Source organism: Phocoena sinus, chromosome 6 (assembly GCF_008692025.1).
Source record: "Phocoena sinus isolate mPhoSin1 chromosome 6, mPhoSin1.pri, whole genome shotgun sequence".
Taxonomy (NCBI): Eukaryota; Metazoa; Chordata; class Mammalia; order Artiodactyla; family Phocoenidae; genus Phocoena; species Phocoena sinus.
The window spans coordinates 30,833,744-30,858,845 of NC_045768.1; the positions used below are offsets into that span (position 1 = coordinate 30,833,744).

General features: G+C 43.3%; 1 protein-coding gene across 1 annotated transcript; it reads left to right on the forward strand.

The window, feature by feature from the left end:
* Nucleotides 1-10,285: 10,285 nt before the first annotated feature.
* ALDOB (aldolase, fructose-bisphosphate B) lies at nucleotides 10,286-23,755 on the forward strand. The gene is made up of 9 exons (XM_032636188.1): nucleotides 10,286-10,392; nucleotides 14,898-15,019; nucleotides 15,862-16,073; nucleotides 17,105-17,159; nucleotides 18,103-18,263; nucleotides 19,158-19,241; nucleotides 20,114-20,288; nucleotides 20,706-20,905; nucleotides 23,225-23,755. The coding sequence occupies exons 2-9, from the start codon at nucleotides 14,908-14,910 to the stop codon at nucleotides 23,318-23,320; spliced, it is 1,095 nt and encodes a 364-aa protein (XP_032492079.1). The 5' UTR covers nucleotides 10,286-10,392; nucleotides 14,898-14,907; the 3' UTR covers nucleotides 23,321-23,755.
* The last annotated feature ends 1,347 nt before the right edge of the window (nucleotides 23,756-25,102 follow it).

Genomic DNA, 25,102 nt, shown 5'->3' on the forward strand with positions numbered 1-25,102 from the left:
CATCTAAAGGGAATCTGAGGTCTTTCTTGAATGTGAAGCTCAGCCCCTCCTGGCCTCTGGCACTGGTCCTGGTGAAAGTTGAGGAATCTGTCGGGATGAGCCTAAATAGGAGACCAGTCTTTCCTCAGCAGAGAACCACAGGTGTGGAAGCCAATACAAAAATTGTTTTTTTCATGTTAAATGGGTGCCCGAAACGCCAAAAAACGTGCAGTCTGTACGTTAATGGCCACATAGTTCTAACTTTGGCTAGACTCCCTCCTTGGCCAAGAGAAAAATCTCCCTGATACATACCTAAATTAAAACAATGCTATTCCTGGCTTTCACAGGCAAACATGGAGAAAGGTCACTCCTGTGTGGGCTGGATTTTTACAACCCAGTTTAAAGGAGGTGGAAGTCTATAAAAAAATAACCTAAGGGGCTTCCCTGGTGGCGCAGTGGTTGAGAGTCCGCCTGCCGATGCAGGGGACACAGGTTCGTGCCCTGGTCTGGGAAGATCCCACATGCCGCGGAGCAGCTGGGGCCGTGAGCCATGGCCGCTGAGCCTGCGCGTCTGGAGCCTGTGCTCCGCAACGGGAGAGGCCACAGCAGTGAGAGGCCCGCGTACCGCAAAGAAAATAAAAATAAAAAATAACCTAAGGTTCAGAATTGTCCATTTCTTCCCTTGCCTTTCTTCCTGGCAGGATTGGCTAAACAGGGCCACCATCTGTCCTCGTCATGCCTAGCTCAAGAAAATGAAATTACATCATCTGGTATAAAGGAATACTTGTCCTTTGTTAATTCTCCTCTGGTGTTTTCTGGTTCTGTTTCACTCTCAGTCACAAAGAAGAAGGGCGGTGGGCGGGAGGAAACAGGCCCACGGAAGGATTGCCCGTCCTCGCAGTCTGTCGCCCACCTTGGTTCCTCGCCAACAACACGCACCGGAAGTTCTGTGTCAGAGCAGGAAACTTGCCACAGACCCACCTCCGGTGAGTGCATCCGCATTTCCGTTTTTCCCTCAGAAAGAGTGTATTCGTTTTAGCTCGCTGGGAAGAGGCTTTCCGCTCTCGTGGCCCGCGCTACACAACCTTGGAATATCCTGAAATGAGAAACGAAAATTGTGACGTAACATCAAAAGCGCCTTTTAAGGAAGGGGGAACACGGTAGGGGACGTCTCCGTGTTTCAGAGCGCGCGTCACTAGCAGAGGAGACAGCCCTGTCGATAGCCGAGCAAGTGGATTTGTTTGGAGATACGAAGGTGTCGAGGTGAGCTGGCGTGGGGGGGGGCGGGGGTGCTGCCTCAACTGGTAGAGTAAGAACAATTCAGACTTCCAAGGGGCGAACTGTGAGGGAAGAAATGAGGGGGAGCAATGCGGGAGGAGAGGAATGGAAACTGCGGCATCTGACCTCTGGTGGGAGTTTCAGAGGACTTGGGATTAGGGGTGACTCATGCTCAGTTTAAATTGTCCTGTGGCCGCCGTGTAATTCCCCTTCCTCTTTGCAAACCTTTAGGTATGTCTGCTGTTAAATGAGTTAAGCAGGGAGGCCATGAGACAGAGCTGGCTCTAATGCCGTAGCACGTGTGTAAGCAAGCCAGAATCTAAACCTGTAAGTGCCTCAAGGATGGGAAATCGAAACCTAAGGACAACCAGTCACAACCAGCCAACTAGGCTTTAAGCTATAGGCAGTCAATAAATTCCTTACTTGGCTTCCACACTTTCTCTATAAAAGTTTTCCCCCAGCTCCCTTCTGCAGGGCGCTTCTAACCACCTGGCATTGCTCAGATAAATTCTTAAATTTTTAATCTTCCTCAGTTTATCTTTTAACACTACCGAAGGGCTTTGTGCAAGTGAACTTTTTGTCTGTTTTTGCCTTTTTATGGAAGTCTAATGAAAGAGTGGAGCTCCCCGTCTAGGTCACCAAGGCTTGGACAGGGCTGGTGCACTGGGGCTGGAGGGATGATCCGTATGCTTGACTGAACTGTTAGTGAAAGGAGAAGCTCTGAGCCAGCGTGACCTTCATAAATTCCCAGAGCCCCCTTGGGAAATTGCCTCGAATTGGGGGGAGGCATTGGGCTTTCTGGGGGTTATAGAATGGAGGTTTGAGCCAACTGTATGTGGATCTAAAAAGGCAAGGAGGGCAGAGCTGAGATCTCAGTTATATATACTTATCTGTGGTCTTGCCTACTCTTTCCTACTAGACCCAAAAGGGACCTTCAGTTTTGCAGAACCGCTATAGGCAGCTAACCTCATAGGTCTGGGCTGGTTGTGGGAGAAGTTATGAGGGAAAAGACCCTAGAGACATGCCTTTGTGGGTGGGGGAGAGGAGAAGACATGGAAGAAAATGACTGGCAAGTTTACCTGCACACATGTGAGCAAGAGCTCTAGGAAGAGGTAACTCTTGTTTTCTCTGACCGTTGCATTCTAGAATATAATTATTTTTAATAAGTGACTGCCTTTTCTCTTCCCAGTTTTTTAAGTGACAGTTTTTACATTCCTCCCTGGGATGAAAGATCTCTGTTCTCACTTGGCAAATGGCCAGAGGGGGGCCAAAAAATGAGAGGGAGAAGAGGGTAGGCCTCAGGCAGGAAGCAGATTAAAAAAGGGTGAATGCTCCCCTTATCCCCCACTACAGGGGAACCAGGGCATCTGCTGCCTGGTCACGACCATTCGGCATGCAGCCTCCTCTGCTGGGGTGCCAGTGATTGGATGAGGACCTCTCTAGGCTCTCTGCCACAGAGATCATTTGTTCCAGCCTATCATTTACACCTCCATCTGGCAGCCCAGCAGGACCTAGCATGCCTAGGAGTCAGCTGTGCCACAGAGGACAGGCATTCAGTGGCCATGGGGCAGGCCAGTCATGCATCGTGAATGGTACGGCACAGGGGTGCTAATGACGTCAGCTTGTCTGCCTGCCTGGCAGGGTGACCCTTCCTGCCACTCAATCTGCTTCTAACTCCAGAAGCCTGGGTGCATGGCCTTCTCTCTTTATTCATCTCCTCTCCTTCATTCCCCTTTATGCTTTCCACAAATAATGTTGCCATTTTCTTCAGTGTTCTCAAGCCTGTTTCAACCTCTCTTCATCTCTTTCGGTGGCTAAGTCATATTTTTCTCTGGTTCACATACTGGGTGAAAAACGCTGTTCCTCATCCACAGCGCTCCACCACCTTCTAAGGGGGAGGGTACCTCTTCTTGGGTATAGGTATGCAACTTTTTTTTTTTTTTTAAAGAAGATGTTGCAGGTAGGAGTTTATTTATTAATTTATTTTTGCTGTGTTGCGTCTTCGTTTCGGTGTGAGGGCTTTCTCTAATTGTGGCAAGCGAGGGCCACTCTTCATCGCGGTGCGCAGGCCTCTCACTATGGCGGCCTCTCTTGTTGCGGAGCACAGGCTCCAGACGCGCAGGCTCAGTAGTTGTGGCACACGGGCCCAGTTGCTCCGCGGATGTGGGATCCTCCCAGACCAGGGCTCGAACCCGTGTCCCCTGCATTAGCAGGCAGATTCTCAACCACAGCGCCGCCAGGGAAGCCCGGTATGCAACTTTTGAGATGCACTCAGCATCCAGCTTAATTTTTCTGCATATTAAATGGAGAAAGCTTTTGAGAGTAGGATCCAGGATGAAGGCACAGGAGATGATGAGGTTGGATGCTGTGGAAGCAAAAATTTTGGAACAACTCTTTGGTAACTGAAAGAGAGAAGGGAATTTGGAGAATGTGGAGAGGAGAAAAGAATGATGACGATGTAGGCAGTACAAGAGCTGCTGTTTATCCAGTAGTTTATTTTTGCCAGGCATTATACTTAACTCTTTTGGTTCATTATTCAATCTAATCCTCCAACAAAATGTTAAGTTTTATTATTATCCTTTTTCTGCTGAGGAAACTGAGGCTCAACAAAGTTAGAGAACTTGCCCAAAGTAACACAGCCAGGAAGCTCTGAGCTGGAATTGGGAGCAAGTTTTAGCTGACTTCAAAGTCCAAATCCTTAATGACTAAATTGTATTGACTCGCCAAAAAAATTTATGGCTAGACCTTCAGAAAAGCAGAAAGTTGAGCTTGTAGGTGACTGGATTAATTACCTGGGAGGCTGAATGACCCTGTTCCTCCTTTTGTGAGAGGGTAGGTGACACTGAGGTGGTCACTCAGCAATTGACTGGCCTGCCATCTGCATATACTGGTTGGCTGCCAGCCCCTCAGTGTCTAGGCCTTTAGTCCAGCTTTCCAGGAAAGTGTAATTCTGGATCTGGTCAGCCTGGCACTCTTCATTCCTAAAGAGTGCTGAGGTGTGATAAAAACAAACCCAAAGAGCAGGGGAATAAGAGACAAGGAGTTAGAACCAACCAGTTTCTTTCATACACACCAGTATTTTGAGTAATTCTAGTCAATAAATAACCCATTTCAACAGTACTTCCCCAAAGAAAACTTTTTATGGTCTAATTTAACTTTCTTATATTGTTGTTTAAAACCATTTCCATTGTTTTTGGACAACTGTGTATGTAAAAAACATGCAGTTTCGGGGGAAAAGACCACAGAATATCGCAGCTAGAAGGGACCCCTGCCTTCACCATGCAGATGATGGGTTCAAGGTCCCAGGCTGGCTTTAGAGTCGCAGATCTGTATTTCAGTCCCTGCCCTGCTGCTTACTAATGGTGAAATATCTCTTCAGCCAGAGATAGGATCAACTCCCTCCTCTCCAAAACAGTACCTACCCTGGTGATTAAATGAAGTTTTCTTCCTGAAGTGCCTAGAAAAGGCCCTGTAAGAAGTAAGCGCTCAACAAATGGCAGTGCCCTTCCTTGGGCCATGTCATCCAGCTATTCAGGGTTGAGCTAAGGCCAGAACCTTGTTTTCTGATTGTCACGTGTGTGTGTGTGTGTGTGTGTGTGTGTGTGTACACACTGCAGAGCAGTGTAATGTCTGCTTCCATGAAGTAACATGGTTTATTACACTTTGTAATTCTATAGCAATCATTTAGATGATATTGTTCAAGGGGCTTCCCTGGTGGCGCAGTGGTTGAGAGTCCGCCTGCCGATGCAGGGGACACGGGTTTGTGCCCCGGTCCGGGAAGATCCCACGTGCCGCGGAGCGGCTGGGCACGTGAGCCATGGCCGCTGAGCCTGTGCGTCCGGAGCCTGTGCTCCACAACGGGAGAGGCTACAACAGTGAGAGGCCCGCGTACCGCAAAAACAAGGAAAAAATAGATGATATTGTTCAATCAGAGCAACAACGTGGTAGAGTCAGACAGGAATGGTATCACTAGGTCCACTTTACACATCAGAAAAGGGAGACTGGGAGAAGGCAGTTTCCTTCACTCCCATGGCTAGTCAGGGGTACAACTAAACCCCCAGGCAGTTTCACCAAAGAGATAAGGAAGAGTGAAAGAAGTGTTATGCTGGAGGTCATAAATGACATAAGTACCTGACAGTCCTGATTAGATAGTGAGAGAAAAAATGGACTTTGAGATGATTGAGCAAAAGACCAAGAGAAAACACTGACAAAGCAGTAAACAACCCACCATGAGGGACTAGGAGAAAATGACAGTGGTGGTCACAGCTGACAACAGTGTAACTCTTTCCTGTCAGATAAGTACTGCTCACTCAGCAATTCTGAAATTCTCCAGCCCATTCTTTCCAATTCACTCTGCCTGTGCAGCATCCTAACTGCACATACACATTTCCTCAGGCAAGGAAAACCTCAAGTTCTTTATCACATTTCAAGTTTCAGTTTTCTCTCTAGTCTCAAGGGGGTGGTATTCTAAACCCTAGGGTTTGGATAACTTTAAATTTACTTACCTGAGTTACATAAGCATACACAGGCACTCTAGTCTTCCTAGAATACACGCAATTCAGACTTCACAGTGATATAGAAAAACATCACCATGAGGCAATGCAAGGTGATCCCTGACTCTTCCAGCCCCATGTCTGCTGCACCCAAATGGCTCTTGACCCTGGGCTTCATTCTGATGCTTTAAATTTACACCCTCAGATTCTGAGCTTTTAAAAAACCTACCACATTTCTCTTACAAACTGACATTTAATACTCTGTGAATATACCAAATATGATTGGATTGTACACTTTAAATAGGTGAATTATATAGTATGTGACTTCTTCTTCAATCAAGCTGCTAAATTAATAAAGGGACCATAAAAGAATTGAAAGCACAGTCTTGAAGAGATAAGTGTACACCCGTGTTTATAGCAGCATTATTCACAATAGCCAAAAGGTGGAAGCAGCCCAAGTGTCCACAGACCAATGAAGAGATAAGCAGAATGTGATATCTATATCTCTATATCCTATAAATGTGATATATATATATGATATGTATACACACACACTGGAATATTATGCGGCCTTTAAAAAGAAGGAAAATCTGACATGTGGTACAACATGGATGAAACTTGAGGGTATTATGCTAAGTGAATAAGCCAATCACAGAAATACAAAACTGTATCATTCCACTTATATGAGATACGTAGAGAAGTCAAATTCAGAGAGAAAGTAGAAAGATAGTCTCCAGGGGCTGGTAGAGGGGGAAGTGGAGAGTTGTTGCCTAATGGATATAAGGTGTTAGTTTTGCAATATGGAAAGTGTTCTGGAGATTGGTTGCACAACAGTGTAAATGTAATGAACACTACTGAACACTTAAAAATGGTTAAGGTGGTACATTTTATATTATGTGTATTTTACCACAATTTTTTTTAGAAGGGAAGAGGGGACTGTGGTTCATGTGTACCATTTCAGGGGAGCTGCAGCCTGGATGCCTGTGAAATTCCAAATAAACAGTGATAGAAGAGCTTTCAGAACCTAGTATAGTTTTAGAGAAAAGTAATGGTCATATTCTACCTCTTAATTATTTCAAAGTTCTCTGGGGTAAGAATTATAAGACAGTAACTCCAGACTTTTCTGAGATTGATGAGAAAGCATTCATATATTTATTGATTCATTTATTCACAAAAATTGATTGTGTGACTACTGTGCTTTAGGCATGGTGCTGGATGCTAGGGAGACCCACATAGGTTCTGTAGTCTGATGGGCTGAATCAGTTGATATGGAAGATGACCTAGACTTGTAAAAATCCAGACTATCTAGACTTTTCAGTCATGTATTTCATAGAGTCTTCCATGAACACTGCAATAACAACCACCGCCACAACTGTCTCTTGATACTTTCATGTACGTTCTCTTACTTGGTTTGGTTTAATTTGATTCTGACCTCAACCCTCTCCTCCCATCTCTTACAAGTTTCTTGAGAACAGGCCAGTCTTATTCATTGTCTATTCTCTACAGAAGGTCCCCGTAGCTAACAAAGTGCCGTACACACAGAACCTCAATAACAATTTTGTGAAATATGCTGGGATAACAACTAGCCCTACCTCTGTGACCCAGATAGTGACTGCTGGTTTCAGGGTCCTGAAACCATCCCAGCCACCAAAGCAGGTTGCAATACAATAAGAAAAATGTCTGTCCCACAAATTAGAAATGATGTTTTTAAATGTCATGTTGATCCATCCATGGTTCTTCCTTGCATTGTGTAGATGTAGCCCGTTTTTATGAAAGTTCTTTGTCTATAATGTTACTAATACTACAGTGAGTATAACTCTATGAAACATGAGATTTATTTGCACGTGCAAGTTTGTGGACTCAGACCTCATACTGTGCATGAATACATTTAACTCATGTAAAAATCATATTCGAATTGGAAGTATCTAGAGTGGGACAGACAGTGGAGAATAAATGAGGCAGTTGTTGGAGGTTTTGAAAGTAGTGATCCTGAATGATACCGTCTTATGATTGCCTGTGAGAAGAGTCTGCATTCAGAGGCCTCTAAATCAGAATTATACATTCAGGTCCAATTATTTAATGAAATAACTGTACTAAATTCCTAGTCCTGTGTTGTTTCATTCATCTTCTTAATCAGTTTCTGATGGAGGCATTACTAGCCCATTTTACAGGTGGTGAAACTGAGGACTAAAGAGGTTGGGGGATTCCACAATGTTTCACAGCCTCCAAGTCCACATATCATGATATATCAATTTTGAACATTTTACTGAGTTAAGAGATTTAAAAAACTGGAAGCAGGGCTCCCCTGGTGGCGCAGTAGTTGGGAGTCCGCCTGCCGATGCAGGGGACACGGGTTCGTGCCCCGGTCCGGGAGGATCCCACATGCCGCCGAGCGGCTAGGCCCGTGAGCCATGGCCTCTGAGCCTGCGCATCCGGAGCCTGTGCTCTGCAGTGGGATAGGCCACAACAGTGAGAGGCCCGTTTACCGAAAAAAAAGCTGCAAGCAGTCTGTGTTCCTCAGGAGTTGCAGTTTCTCTAAGGTCCATTAAGCCTTATCCTTGCTTTGCTGAACTTTGAGTTTCAGCTGCACATCAGACCCTGGAAGTGGCCAAATGCTGATGCCATGGGAGCAGCAGCAGGCGGCACCACTCAGGGACAGGTGTACTTATGCTCCTCGGACATGCCTGGCCAGTCTGCTGTTCACGTGCAGCGATGCTCAGCAGACCAGGGCCCTCTAGGTCTGCCGATGCAAGTCATTCTTCCCTGATTAATATAGTTTTAACGTCCAAGGTTATAAGCTGCTGGGAGGTGGAGAGGGAAAGAACTAAGCTCTGCAGTCTGAGGTCACCAAAACGTAAGCAGCTCTGCTTTAGACCACTGACTTGCAGTGAGACAGGCACTCCCTTTATCTGTCCTGTGACTCTAGGCGAGTTACTTGACCTCTCTGAACCAGTTTCCTTATCCAGAAAGTGAGGCTAATAAACCTTTCCTCAGAGAGGTGCTGAGATTAGAGATCATGTATAAAAAGAACCAGGTGCATCATAGAACTTCAAAGAAGAGCTATTATTATTGTTGTCATTGTTGTAACAAGAATAATTAGTACTAGTAGCCTAAGGAAAATTATTTCTACCATGCATTTCTCAGCAGGTAAAATGTTTCAGTTACGGTTCTGACCACCCCAGCCCTGGCCCCCAACAATGATCACTAACCCCAGTCTCCATTCTTTCATCAGCATCCTCCTCTTATTCCTCCTTTCTCCTTTAACAAAATCAAATTTGATGAGCTCTAACATGTCCCCAGATCAATCATCTTGGTCTGATGAATCAAGCACCAGGTGGAGATGGGGAAACCAAAAAGTGTGCCTTGTGGAGGCAGGTGGAGTCAAGAGAGCTGATGGGAACTTCAGCTGGTCTAAAGCTCGGTTACCCTTAGGACAGACCTTGGCCAAACTTCCCCAGACAAATGAGCCTCAGTTTTGTGCTCCAAACATTTCAATTTCCTTCAATAATCACCTTCAATGTCTCACACTCTCCACTTTTAGAAGCTGTCTGAGCTTCAGCTCTATTTAGACAACCCAGCTCCCTGCTTCTTTTTCCTTCATTTCATTGATATTTCACTCATTATAGTGTTACACTTTATACCATAGAGCACTTTGGTTTTTTAGGGTCTTTTCTCCTATTTTATGAGTTATTCCAAAGGAATGTGTTCCTGAGAATGTATACTTTCCTGTGATCATGGTCATTCCATTATTCTTAGATTCCTCCACTACTTTTATTTGATTATTTGCCTCAGGAAGCATACACTATTTTTATTTGCCTTTTCTTGAATTAGACTTTGGTTTAATGCTCAGAGAAAAAACCCTGTAGAATGAACTTGTACCTAGACAGTGCTATAACTAGGGGAGCTGATGGCTTGCATCAGTCACTTTAAGTTTTATTCTAGTTTTTACCACCTTTAAAGACAAAAATGTACAGGTTGAGAGAGAATGAGAATAGAGTAAAAGATACTGTGTTCTGACATTAAAAACATCAGGGAGCCCAGCTTGGTTTGGGGGAACTGGGAAGGATCTTTGAATGCCTCCTATATGCAGGTACTTTATAAATTCACTTAATGCTCTTGTGAAATTCAGATCCCACTTTAGAGAGGAGGAAACTCAGGCTCAGAGAAGTGAAAAAAACTTGACCAAGGTAATGTGTGTAGTAATTGCTGGAGCTAAGCTAACGTGCTTCCCAGTTCTCCTTGGTGGACTCCAGAGCCCAGTCATCCACTCACTGCATTACCGATCCTAATCCTCTGTGTCTCCGTTTCCTCACCTGTAAAATGAAGAGTCTGGATTGAGAACTACAAGGTATCCAGGTGTCCCTTATAGCTTTAACATTCTGTGAGTACAGAGAGTGTGTGAGCATGACTAGAAGGATTGGCTGTTTATGAGCCAATCAGAGTTATTGGTTAAACACCTCTCTACCAGGCCAAGGTGGGAAGGGGAGGGTAAAAGTTAAAACAAAAAACAAAACAAACAAAAAAAAACCCTTGGGTGAGAAGTCTATAAAAACTGTGTGTTCCTGAAGATTCATCCTATTTGGCAGCTGCTGCCTCATCCACAGCTTCTGACAGACCTAAGAGGACTCTCCTCTCTCAAACTGTAAGTAAAAGAACTTCCTTTGTCTCTCAGGACTGCACCAGGGAGTCAGGGGTTAATGATAGCGCTAAGCCTGGCGAGGGGAAAGTTTGTTTGCTTTTGTTTTCAGGAAAAATGTGATGGTGGCTGAAAACATGGTGATCTGCTGAAATGATTGTTTTTCTCCCTACCTCCCCTGGCTCTTTGAGTGGTGGCAAATGCTCAGGATTGATGCCAGTTACCAGTGTTACCTGTAGGAGGGCTCTTCTGAGGCTTTGGCGAAGGAAAAACATCTTGAATACTCCTGTTTGGTTGGGCTCTACTCAGTGTTTGAGATTGCTGTTCATTTCTACTCCCTCCATAACAACTGCTTATTCCGATGACTTATTTACATATCTATCGCCTTGTGTCATTTTCTTCATTCTCTCCCCACACCTACTAGTACTAGCACTGAAGTTTCTTTGTCACAGAAATGAACTCTTGGCCTGTTTTGCCCTTCGTCTTCACCCACTGCTCAAATGAGAAAATGGAACAGGCATCACAGAGTATAGTCGTCCTTTGATTATGAATTGTCAAACCTTTCCCTTGTTTGATACTTTCTATAACATTTCCTACTCTGAAGATCCTACAGCTTCAGATATTTGGAATCAAAAGCTGCTGTTGTATTTTGGTACATTTGTTCTACTATCTGAAGAATAGGTGAGGATATGTTGCCTTTTAAAATAAACTTCTCTTTACATAGTTACCTAGGGTTCCGTTAGCTAATGTGGATCCAGCAGGGACTCTAGCGCTGCTGCCACCATCACTTTAGCCAAGGCTCATCTGCAGACAACCCAGGCCCAGACTAGACCTGAGGTGCTGGGGCAGGGAATGCAGTGTAGTTGCTGTAAACCTAGGAGTTCCTTTGGCTTAGGTGCCAATTTAGAGGAAAGAGCAACACTCAGGTCTCTTTCTGAGCTGCTCCATGTGTGTTCAAAGGCTCCAAGGATCAGGCTGTTCTAGAGCATCTCACTGTACTTACCACTGTGACATCAGATATGTAACAAAGCTGTGGGCATCTTCCTGCATCTGTCTATTAAAAAGTGCTGCCTGCAGTGCCTGACAATCATGGGCTTTCAGTGAATAAGCCCTTCATGTATGTCTTCTTGAAACTCTATCTGCCTTGTACATGGAGAAGCAAATGGATTTTCTACTCCCTTATATTCCTCCAGGAGTTAAATATTGGTATTTTACAAATTATTATATTTTCACAGAACCTCTTCAAAGAAGGCAGAAAGAATTATACTATAGGATTTCATCTGTTATTCTGCTAAAGAAGGATTGGGAAAAGAATTCCGAGTCATAAGCCCATAGCATGTGATTTACAGTCCTGAAACATCACAGCTTAGACGGGGCATCAGACATATTCTTCCTGGGCCTCAATTTCTTCATCTCTAAAGTTAGCAGGGTTGATACAGATATCTCTGAGATCACTTATAGCTCTGTTTTTCTGTGGTTGCCCTCTATTCATATATGTTTGTACTCACAACCTTCTCCCAGATTTGCATATATATCAATATTACCTGTTAATATGTATAGTAAATAATGTAATATATAAACTTACTCTCTGAGAAATCAAACATTACAAAAAATCCATAAAGTGAACTGTGAGTCACCCCACCCTGTTTCATTCCCCAGGAGTAACCTCAGTGTAGTTATTATCTGCTTATATAGACCCATGAACAGTATGTGTGTATACCATTTTTTTAATTAAAAAAAGGGTGATATTATGTATTGCATACTTTTCTGAAACTTGCTTTATTTTTTTAGTTAATCATATAATGTGAACAACTTCCTGTCACACTTTTTGAAAAGTTGGCTTGAGACATCAGTAAGCAGAGGCTTAGGGGCACAGAAATCATTCTCTATCATTGCCCACTTCCAGCTGGCCTCCTCTCTTCCAGTGGTGAACAGTGGCCTGTGACCCTGTTTTATGATTAACAGGAAAGCAACATTTGTGCTGATGTGGTACAGAACTTTAATCCCTCTGTAGAAGTTTAACTTCTCATAAACAGTATTTGTTCAATTTGACCTTTTCTCTGTTTTTCTTTTCTGGTTGAGTCAGCACACTCAGACTGAAGAAAATAGCTTGGTAGTAAACAGAAATATGGAAGTCCCTTAGGCAATTACTTTTTTAAATTAAAAAAGAGAGAAATACTGATACCTGACATTTTCATAATGCATTATAAAGCGTCTTCATGTTTATCATGTGATTCAACAAATATATTCTGAGCAACTACAGTGAGCAGGGTGCTCACAGATTACATGTGATCCATTTGGCAGTGAGACAACCAGAGCAGATATTATAGCCATTTAATCCATAGTAAGGTAAGACTCAGAGAAGTTAACCACCTTGCCCATGGTCCCGGTGAAGAGGAGGCAGAGCTGGTCCTTGAGCCCAGGTCTGTCTGATATACTTCCATGTGAACGTGTCAGATATTTATGAATTGGTAATGTGATGTGAGGATAATGATCCACAGCCCAATGATTTTGGGTACTCTGGGGGTGTCATCAAGGACATTAGAGTCATCCAAAGGCCAATTACTTTCATCAGTCTCACTCTTTACTTGAAAGAGGGAATACTAGTACTGCCCTTTATCCCAGCTTTGTGCCTTATTAGCTATTTGTCCTTGGACAAATAATTAAACTGTCTTATATTCTTTCCTTATCTATTATATGGCAGAGGGTGGGAGAAGGGGGAAGCCTGACTACCTTTTGAGATTATTGTGAGGAATAAATTTTACAGTGCATGTAAAGCGATTAGCAGAGTGCTTGGCAATAAATGATCATTCGCTATTATTGGGCTATGTTTTCCTTTTATTTCGTTAAGGAAACATCTTTATTTTTTTGGTAGTTGTCAATTCCTTTGTGCAGATATCTAAACTGAGAGAAAATTTGTACTTTGGCCTGACGGTTACCAACCTCAGGTTGGCTTTTATCTGCCAGGAAGATCTGGTAGCCAGGTCCAAAGCTAACAGTCCCTAACTACAATTTAGGAATTAATATATAAACAGAAGAAATACTATCTTCAGTTGGCTGGGATGTGAAGGGCCTTGGAAAATCATCTTTAGAAATCACTGCCCACTAACCTGTCCTGGTACCCCAATGACAGCATCGTGGTTCCATTCCTTGGGGTTAAGTATTGAAGTGAGAGTAGCCACAGTAAGAGTGCCATTAGTTATACCATCTCAGGAATTAGTTCAGTAGCCATTGACTTCTCATATCAAGGGACAGAGTTCTGAGAGCCTACCTTGAAGGGATACAGAAAATGTGAAGAAATCAATTTGCCATGAGAAGGAGAACTGGGTGGGGGACTCTGCCTCATCCTAGCTGGGACCTTGGACAAGTCAGTTAACTTCTCGGAGTCTTAGCTTGTTCATTAATTAATGAAGATAATACCTGTCCTGGTTACCTCATTGTCGAATGGATCAAAAGAGAACTGAGGTGTCCCTTGGCTTCCAGAAAGTAGAAAGCAGACACAGGGCATCTACCCTGTGTATGAGTGTATGAGGGGAGAGGAGACTGGGGAAAGGAGGAGGCCACAGGGTTGGATAGGAAATCGCTCAAGATAATCTTTACTACCATTTTTATTCTTTGATAATCCAACCTATGCAAAGCCATTCTTTCTACATCCAAGATAAGAGTCCTGTGAGCTTGCATCTTCAAGACTAGCCCAAAGTGGCGGCCGAACACGAGCAATGATCCCCTTCAAATGACCACTGCTAAGAACTTGCTTGGATAGGGGATCTTTGAGCCAGTCTCTCCTTGCTAAAGCAGTGAAGCTGCGAATTACTGGAGCAGGAATCAACATATGACGTCGGCATCCTTAGAGCTAATGGGAATCTCCAGCCCAGAAATGCTTAGGGAAAATCCTCTGCATCTGCCCCAAACGGTCTCATAGGTGGTTGAATATAAGAAAAAGGAGACACACCCCACCCTCTATGTCTCAAAGTTGAAGGGAGGTTAAATTCAAGGGCAAATAGTGGTTTCTCCTCTCAAGCTTGCAGCCTAGAGAATACTCTGCGGGGACTACAGGCTAACAGAGCAAAGTGAGGAATGGCCGCAGAGGCTGAAAGCCTCACTGTCCTGGCCTCAAGCCATCCAACCCCTGATGGTACCAGGAATCCATAGAATAAAGAGATAGTCAATTACTGCCATGCCCTCTATTTGTCAGATTTAAGTGGATACTCATTAGCTGGTTTGGTCTCAGGATCAGTGATCCCAAAAGTTTCCTGAAAGGCATTCTTTTCAGGATCACCATGAAATTTGTCATCCCACCTTCATCCATTATGGCTAATCGCAGCTAGTTAGGCTTAAGGGGGAAAAACCCAAAACAGAACAGACCTCATTTATTTAGCCAGTTGTGGAAATGGACCAGAAATGTCAGAGAGGCCTATGGAGCTCTTCTGCACACCTGCTGTCTTGGTCATGAGTCCATTTGAGCGACCCACAGTTCTGTTCACAGCTAACTCTCCTGAACGCTTTTCCAGACCTGTCACCATGGCCTACCAATTTCCAGCCCTCACTTCAGAACAGAAGAAGGAGCTCTCAGAGATTGCCCAGTGCATTGTTGCCAGTGGGAAGGGGATCCTGGCTGCAGATGAGTCTGTAGGTGAGTGCAAGAAACATCACACAACAACCATACTCTTGATTCTACACTTAGCAAAGGCAACTTGATAATCATATTCTCTTTCCTCTCAGAGGAAGTAAAGGTTTATATATACAGGAGTGGGAGCGGAAGACTCAGTAAGCCTAGACCTTTTGAGTCTTGTCATTCCAGAAGGCACATTTCTGAACACCAAGCAAACAGGCTCAAGCCCTCCATTTTAAGACCCCCTTGCCAGGGATCATTTGAATCCAAGCTGTAGCAAGGCCAGGAGCTCAGTAAGCAGGATGAGACCTCTGCCGCTAATGACAAGTCAGTGTAAAGTCAGCCAAGGAAGGGCACTGAGAGCAGGGAAACGTCCACATCAGGAACAGGGCAGCGCTTGTGACTGAGAGCAGCTCAGGATGGCACGTGGGAGAGCTGCGGTGGCCTGCATGGCCCACCATAAAATTATAGAAGCCAGAGAGGTCAAGAGCCTGCCCTACCCCTCCTTCCACTCTCTGTATATCCAGTCAGATCAGGGCTGGACCAGAGAGGCCTGAGGGCTGTGCAGCCCCACTTGGACCCTATGGTGGCTTCCACCCTGACCCTGACACGACCAGACCATGCACTTCCTCATCAGCATCCTGACAGCAACAACAGTCTTTCCCTGGGGAGGCAGAAAACGAGGCAGGAGCTCTGATGATCTGAATAAAAAAGAGAGTGTTGCTGTCCACCAGGAGCTCTGATGATCTGAATAAAAAAGAGAGTGTTGCTGTCCATCCTGGTGAGGGTCACTAGCTGGCCTGGAGGAGGGCGGCAGGGGAGCCCTGGCTTGCTCCTTTTGCTGCCTTTACTCGCCCACATAGGCACCATGGGGAGCCGCCTGCAGAGGATCAAGGTGGAGAACACTGAAGAGAACCGCCGGCAGTTCCGCGAAATCCTCTTCACCGTGGATGATTCCATCAGCCAGAGCATTGGGGGCGTGATCCTTTTCCATGAGACCCTCTACCAGAAGGACAGCCAGGGAAGGCTGTTCAGAGACATCCTCAAGGAAAAAGGGATCGTGGTGGGAATCAAGGTGAATACATCTCGCTCCCACCTCACCACAGGCCCACTCCCAACACAGTGGCTGAGTCACGGCCAACATGAGGCCCACTCTCATCATCTAATTGCTCTTCTCCTTTCCATCATCACCTTCCCACTGAAAACCAGATCCTCTTCTAGAGCTTTCCAGTACCCTCTTCCTTCAACCATTTTTCTATGAGGTACTTAATCTCTTTGTGTCTCAATTTTTTTCATTTCTAAAATGGGAATAATAGTACCTTCCTCATCAGGTTCTTATAAGGATGAAATGAGTTTGTAAAACAGTTCCTGTCGCACCCTTATTATTTAGTTCATGATAGCTGTTATTGTTAAAACACTTTACTGTTCTATTGTAACTGGGTCTTCCAAAACTACGTGAACTTCTGGAGTGATCATTAGTATTTGTCACGTGCTTACAACTCCAAGCACTCATTTACTCCTCACAACCTCTGGAGGTAAACTCAGTTATTATCCCTATTTTAGAGATGAGGATAGAAAACAGAATTACAACTAGTATAATTCGCCCACAGCAAGGCAAAATTGGAGCCAGTTCAGGCCCAGACTGTCTACCTCTTGGGCTCATGACCTTAGCCTCTGTTATGCTGAGAGTAGAGGCTGCATCCTTATTCTTCTTATCTCCTGTAATAGCATAGGGCTTGGCATGTGCAGTGCTCAATAAATGTCTCTTGAATAAATGAATGAATAATTTAAAGGAAGTGGCTCTTACATGGCACCTCTGCATCCCAGGTACTATGAGATTACTTCTTACTTTCCAAGCTCCAGCCCTGTGCTTTCTATACTTTCCCTCCTCTTAGGGTTGACAGTCTTACATTGTTCTTTCCAGGTAACTTCCCTTCTGCTGTGGACTGAGTTGTGTCCCCTCAATGCCTAATATACAATACCTTCCTAATTCAACTCCTTGGTTTGTGAAAGATGAGAACTAATATCTAGCACCAGGGGCTCTGCTTGTGTTTTACTGAGATACCTGACACCTGCTAATAACTTGTTAATTATTTATATTCACAGTTAGACCAAGGAGGTGCTCCCCTTGCAGGAACAAACAAGGAAACCACCATTCAAGGTAAGGACATTGCCCACTGATACGAATCATGCCAGTATATGCCAGAAATGAAGGAAGCAAAGAAGTGATTGAGGGAAAACAAAATATGAATTATCACACTGGTTTTAGAGCCACACACCTGTTCTTTAGCCCCAGCTCCTCTATTTAGTAACTGTGTGCCCTCAGGCTAGTCACTTAAATGTTCTGAGTCTCAGTTAACATGGGATAACAATATCTACTTTGCAGAATAGTTGTGGGGATTAAATTAGACAATGCACGTAGAGTGCTTATCACAGTGTCTTGCACAGAGAAGATATTTTATACTTGGGAATATTATTTTAGAAAAATCTAGCATCAGTAGAGAGGAAAGAGTCCAAGCTGTGGGATCAGACACACTTGGGTTTGAATGCTGCTTCCATCACTTACTGCTTAGATAATTTTGCAAGGTACATCGCTGCCCAAGTAGACAAGTATGAACCATAGCATTGGATTATCTAAGCAGAATTTGAATCCCAGCTCTGTCAAACTTGGTGAAGTTACTTTACCTCTCAGAGCCTCAGTTTCCAAATCTGCAAAATGAATATACAACTGTGAAGGTTGTGTAATATGACTATTAGGTCATAACAGTATAACAACTGTTAGGTTTGTTATGATTATTAAATGAGATAAGGTGTGCGAAATGCCTAGAATCATGCCTTGGAGCAAAGTAAGTACTAAATAAATATTAGTTCCCTTTATTCTTCTTATCCAATATGTATTATATGTCAAAACCGTATTTATTAACCCAGGTCTTTTGGCTCAGTACTGGGATGTTTATTTCTTTGCTGGATGTAATATTTCTTTGCCTGGATGTCTTGGGTCCTCAAGCTGTACGACTGAAAGCTAAGCCAAGGGTGAACTTCACTTTATCAGCAGCCCCAGGGGTCAGGGGTACAGAGAAGCCTTTCTCTCTCATGACTTGCAGGGCTTGATGGCCTTTCTGAACGCTGTGCTCGGTATAAGAAAGATGGTGCTAACTTTGGGAAGTGGCGTGCTGTGCTGAAGATTGACAACCAGTGTCCATCCCACCTTGCTATCCAGGAAAATGCCAACACCCTGGCCCGCTATGCCAGCATCTGTCAGCAGGTGCTTTTCCTTCCCTTTGGGCTAAAATACAGGAAGCGAAAGCTTTCTTCAAAGCCCGTCTTTCTAATTTTACTGTAACCACACGTGATCCCCCTCCTTTTCTCTCACCAGTATATCCTGATGGCATTTTTCACTGCTTTTACTAGGTGTAGTAGGGTAAGATTTGGTTCCACAAGTCAACTATGAGTCCAAAAGGCAAATGCCATCAAGTGTAGCCCTCTACCAAAGCACTGTAAACTGAGTCTTAAAAGCATAGGCTCTTGGGGGCAGGGCATCTGCTTGTCTATGCTCCACCATGTCCAAGGACATGATCCTCTTAAGTCCCCAGCTCAAGGGTGACAGCTTTGATCTGGTTCCAATTCATATAATTTCTTGGAGGATGGTAGCTTGATGCTAAAGTTTCCAACATATGTTGAAGTGTCTCTGGGATCCAGGTTAAGTCTGATTTGCTTGTGCAGGTGCTATGCTGAGGTTACCTGAGTTCTGGGTACCTGGAGCTTCCCAGTCAGAATTGTAAACTCTGCTTGAATTCCTTAGTTAATTCATACAAGAGGCATCTTTATTGGTGATTTAAGCTTGATGGCCCTAAAAGGGTGACAGCTAGGTTCTGATTTAGCTAGATTAGTCTCTAGAATAAGATATAGAAATTAAGAAAATAAATTGAATTTATTTTACCCCATTTCCAGGAAAACTTTTTTTCCCTCACTGTTCTTTTTTGGCTAAGCCACAAATGCTTACTAGACATCCCATTAAATTTCATTGCCTTTAAGTCACCTATATGTAAATCTCCATAAGAGCTTCAACCTTGTACCAATTACAACTGTTAAATATCTTCTTAAAGAAAGGATCCTAGTGAACAGAGCTTCATTCTGTCCACTCCATTTTCCTTTTTAGAATGGGCTAGTACCCATTGTTGAACCAGAGGTAATTGCTGATGGAGACCATGACATGGAACACTGCCAGTATGTTACTGAGAAGGTAAGTCTTAAATATAAAGGTCCCAATGCCAGTTGAAAAATCTGTTTTAAACAACCGTTGTTACTTAACATATATCAGCTGTTATATATGAGGTATTCTACAGTTAGAATCACTGTGTAGCACTGAGAAGGTAAAGAGGTATTATCAAACCTTGTACTTTTTTGGGCACATGGTACACTCCTTATGAAAAAGCACAGGATCTGCATTACCAAGATTAGGGTTTGAGCATCCATGTTCCCAGCTGTGGGACCTGGGGCAAGTCATACTACCTTTTTGGACCTCAGTTCCATTATGTTTAAACTAAGAAACTTTAAAATAAGCTGAGGCTTCCATGAGAAAATATAATTAGAAAGTAATTTTTTCACATGTGACTTTAAATTAGCCACAATATATCTGTAAGAGATTAAGAGAGTCCTCAGTTTCTCTACTTGCAAAATGAGGTAGACTGAAATGAGATCTGAAAGCACTTCTGTCTCTAAAATGTTTATTTTTATGATCACTCAGCTTCTATGGGGATGGAGAATGGAGGCCAGTTTACATGTCCCCAACTAACTAAATTAAGGCAGGTTTGACTGACCAAAGGGAGTAATGGGAAGGAAGGAGTGAAGGGCCTCTAGGAAGCAGAGCCATGCTGGTAGTCCATGCGGTGAGCAGTTAGGGGAGGGGCAGCAGGGACAGGCCAACTTGGCTGTGCTCAATGGCTATGGTTTGCAGGCATTACCCTGACTGAGCCTAGGGGCTGGTTGGGAAGCTTTGGCCAAGTAACGTATGGGAATTCCTTCATCCTGTGTCCCTGCAGTGTAGAAGTGTCAAGGTCAGGTAACTCTACGGCTGGCTCTAGGTTTCACCTATTTGGGCCTCTTGTCCTTCAGGTCCTGGCTGCTGTCTACAAGGCCCTGAATGACCATCATGTTTACTTGGAGGGCACCCTGTTGAAGCCCAACATGGTGACTGCTGGACATGCCTCCACCAAGAAGTATACTCCAGAGCAGGTGGCAATGGCCACTGTCACAGCTCTCTACCGTACTGTTCCTGCAGCTGTTCCTGGTAAGGTTTTCTTTCTTCTCTGACTTGAGGTCTTAGTCCTTATTCTTTGAAGGAGTGCCATAAGCATTTGCATTTGTCCAGGAGTAGTCTGCTTCTAGCCATGAAACAGACCTCTGATATCTCACATGCAGCCAGCACTTCCCTCTTGAACTCCATGATACCACCTATGCTGAGTCTGTCCAAATGCACACAATCCATTGATTTCCTCAACATTTCACTGCCCTCTTATTTACTAAAACCCTTCTCTCCTTAGTCCAACTAGCTTCAGCAAAGGCAAACTAATTTCTCCAACCTAGTCCCATGCAAATCAATTGGAGGAAAGATTGAGACATTACATTTCTTTCAGGCTCCTTGCTTGCTTCTTCAAGCAGGGTACATACTGGGACTAGTGGTGTGGAATGGCTTCTCTCCTTCCAGGCATCTGCTTTTTGTCTGGTGGCATGAGTGAAGAGGATGCTACTCTCAACCTCAATGCTATCAACCTTTGCCCTCTACCAAAGCCCTGGAAACTAAGTTTCTCTTATGGACGGGCCCTGCAGGCCAGTGCACTGGCTGCCTGGAGTGGCAAGGCTGCAAACAAGAAGGCAACCCAGGAGGCTTTTATGAAGCGGGCCCTGGTAAGATGCTACTACCTCTTATCTACTTGATCAAGTGGATACTTGGGGCCTGCTTGCATTGCTTTCTTCAGGCCATGAAGGTATCTCCAGAGAGTTGTCTACCATGCATTTTCAAATGTGGCATTAGAGCTGAGTAGGATGGTTAAGGCTGCAGAGTTTTGAATTATCTGCACTGGTAGTACAGTTGATGATGGTAGATTGAAGGACGGTTTCCACAGAGACACTTTAGAGGGAAGATGAGAGGGCCAAGGAATGAACCTGGGGCACGTTTTATTTTGGGAAGATGAAGAGGAGAAGCCACCAAGACAAGCAGCAATAATATATTAAGATGAACCAAGGATTCTGGGAACAAATGAATGAAGTTTCAAGAGGTCAATAACAATACGCTACAAAGAGGTTAAAAATTAAGGCAGAGAAAAGGCTGATACTGTCATTGAGGGGCATATCAGTGACCCTTAACAAAACAGGGTCAATGAAGGAGAGGTGCCCATTCAAGACGCTCGTCAGGAAAAGACACAGAAAGGTTACCAGGAACAATGAGGACAAAAAAATGGTCTTATTTAGCTACTAAAATTGCTTTTTGAATACCTACTAGGAGCCAAGCACTGGGGTGAACAAAGCAGACACAGCCACTGCCTTCAGGGAGCTTAGAGTTTAGCCAGATAGGAGAGATTGTCACGTTTAACTGTAAAGCAGAAGGAGCCAGAGGAGAGATTAAAGATTAGAAGAGGACAAGGACTTAGAGGAAACAGTACTGCATGAGACTAAATATTAAATATGGGTGGCAGAGTAGGTCTTAGAAAGGAGGGAGAGATAGGAAAGAAGAGACAGAATGGGTTTGGAATCAGGTCTGTAGAGGTGGAGAGATGCAATGGTTGATCACTGATTACAGGTGAGGCCATCTGTTGAGAATGATAAGGGTATGGAGATTTCAGTCTTTACAGTGGGGAACTTGGAATAGCTGTTGAAGTAGTTGCTAGGAAATTGACCAGAGGTTATGGCCAAGCATCAAGCAAGATGCAGCTGAAATGAGAGTTTGTGGTACATTAACTTAGATCCTGAACGTTCCTAATAGCTCTCGTATGCATGTAGCAAGATTCATATCAACCTAAATGGGAAAGAGCAGGGTTGAAGAATCCAAGTTTAACAGGGAGATGAAACAGTACCAAAATTTGATTGACAGCTTTATTCGGCTTGCTGATGACAGAGGAGACTGGGCAAGGAATCAGGTGTAGCCAGAAGTTTGATGATGAGGCACTAAAGGAAAGGAAGGGTACAGAGAAGCTAAAAAAATCATCTCAGGGGCATAAGAGAGGTGTGAGATTTTACAGTAGTGCTTTATCTTGTGATGATGATGGATATGGCTGTGCTGGTGTGTGGCTGATGAGGGGGAAGCTAATATAGCTAATAGGATGGAGGGATTATGAAAGTAAGGCTCAAAAGGGTCATCCACACAGAAGAAGGGATGCTGAGTTTATCATCTAGAGCTGCGGTTCTCAAGCTTGAGCATGCATCCGAATCACCTGAAGGGCGTGTTAAAACGCAGGTGGCTGGACCCAGCGACAGAGTTTCTGATTCAGAAGCTCTGGGGTCAAGCTAGAGAATTTCCGTTTCTAACAAGTGCTTAAGTCCATGAAACCTAACTTTGAAAATCACTGTAGATGTAGAAATAAGTCCTGGAGAGATTGGACAATAGCAACAGAGACTTGAAGACGGGGTACTGCTAAGTGGCATTTGAGTATTATTACAGGTTTCATAATTCTTAACTCACCTTCAACTGGAATTTACACAGGGTATCAAATGATATTATGATAACAACTACATAAAAATTATATATTCTTATGGACAAATATAAGTAGAAAATGGAAAATGTATTAAAAAAATTTTTTTTTTGCTATAGCAAAGCTTTAGCTGCATCTGCTTGATGCTTGACCTTATGTCTGGTCAGTTTTCTAGCAGACTGTTTCAACTATTCCAAGGTTCCCAAATTGGGACTGAAATTTCCATTTCCTTATCACTATATGAGTGAGAAGTTTCTTAACTTGAATTTCTATTACTGTTGTTGCAATATTGTTAGTACTAAAAAGAAACCTTCTCGGTAACACAACCTCAGGCTTGCCTGAGAAATGCTCAGAAAACTGGGATTAAAAATGGAAGTAACATTATAGAAGGAAAGGAATGGTATCAGCAGCAATATTTAGCAAAATCACTGTACAGAGAAAACTCACATGAAGGTGAAGCTGATTTCAAATGAGAAGCAAAGAGGGTCAAGCAGAGGGTTGCTCTAACTCGGTCTCCTCTATCACACTTGTTTTTTAGGCTAACTGCCAGGCAGCCAAAGGACAGTATGTTCACACGGGCTCTTCTGGTGCTGCTTCTACCCAGTCGCTCTTCACAGCCTGCTATACCTACTAGAATCCGAGGCCGACCAGCCAGGCTCTGGCGCTTCTAGGTGTCTTGGTAGGAGGGCAGAAAGGAAACAACAACCTTTCGACTGACCCTGGAAATTAGACAAAATTAGGTTGGAACTACTGGAAACACAATGCATGTTAAGTTCTTAGACACAAGGAAAAAAATCAGTTATTGAAACCTAAGTCTGAATATCAAAGATCTGATGAAATTTCACACAGTGATTTCCTTACAACACTTCCAGCTCCCCATGGCCCACAGTATCCATCTAAGAAAAGAATAAACTTTAAAACAGTATCAACTGTCCATCCACATAACCAAATGAAACACCTCATAAGCTGAGTGCAGAGAATTGTGTCTTATTAAACAGTCCTAGCAGTGGTAGGTTATGAAGGAGACAGCTGCAACCAAAAAAGAAATAAAATGTTCTACAAACCTTCAGTTTGTATCAAGTTTTACTTTTTGCTCTTGCTTTCAAAGGGCTCAATATATTTCATTACCTTTGACTCCACAGACGCGACTGATATTAGTGGTCAGGATCCTCGACTTTGGCTACTCATTGGAATAACCAAAATTTAAAAACCCAGATACTCAGGCCACGCTCCAGCCAAGTTTGAGAACTACCAAGCTAGATTTCAAGTTTCAGGGTATTTAGAAATGAAAACTATTCATAATGTGAAGCAAGCTACAATGTCAAATGATTTCAAGCAACATATGGAGTGTAATAAAAGAATCACTGTGACTCTGATGCTTGGAGCATTCCTCTTCAAGTGGCCCAGGTTGGTGACATAGGACTGCATCTTCCTCTGCACATCCAAGCACACTACCTCGTTTTGCAGTAAGAAATATTCACATAATTATACCTTATTGACTTCCAGTTTTCAGAATTAACCTATAGAAAAAGCATTAAAGACCACCATAGTTACAAGAGAGAATTTAAACATTATAACTTTGGACAATATAAAAGTAATGATTTTGGTGGGAAAAAAAGTAATTAAATGACAGGAGGTGGGAAATTCAGGGGGAGGAGAAGTGAAGGAAAGCAAAGGGAACACTAATTTACTTAGTGGGGAGTCAGGATACTACTTGAAATTGATGGATTAAGAAATAGTGCTTTGAAAAAAAAACAGTGCTTTAAGTCTATTAAAATAACAAGGGAAATGGATATAAATCATTAAAATATTCATACCTATAATTAAAATATAGGAGAAGGTAGTAAATTCTTTGTCTTGAAGAGTACAAAGATAAATGGTATTATTTAGAGTAAATAAATTAGGAAATAGAGGCATGAGCATATGATTTAGAATAATAAAGCAGAATTCGTTCAAAAGGACTTCTGAGGAAAAAGACCTGGAAATGGGGCACAGGGAAGATTTGTACATACGTGCTCTTACAGTGTTTGAGTGTTTATTTCCACGTATCTGTATTGTCTAAAAACAACTACTATATATTCATATAAGCAATTCAGACCTACCTTAGAGGTCATTTAACCCAAGGCTTTCATTTTACAGATGATAAAACCAAGCCTAGAAAAATTAAATTAATTGCTGAAGGTCATATATTTAGGGGTTTAGGTTAGAGTTGAGAGATTAGAATTCCGGTCTCTTTCTTCTGTAATGGACACATGGCCATGGAGGAAGGTAAGGGCAGGGCAACAGGCAGTGTTCAATACCTCTGCCACCAGTGCTATAGGTCTTTTACATTTCTTTTTGTATTCATCCAATCAGTCAGCAAGTAGTTGATGTGCTAAGCTGTCCTAAATGCTGGTAACACCTGGTGTGACAAAGC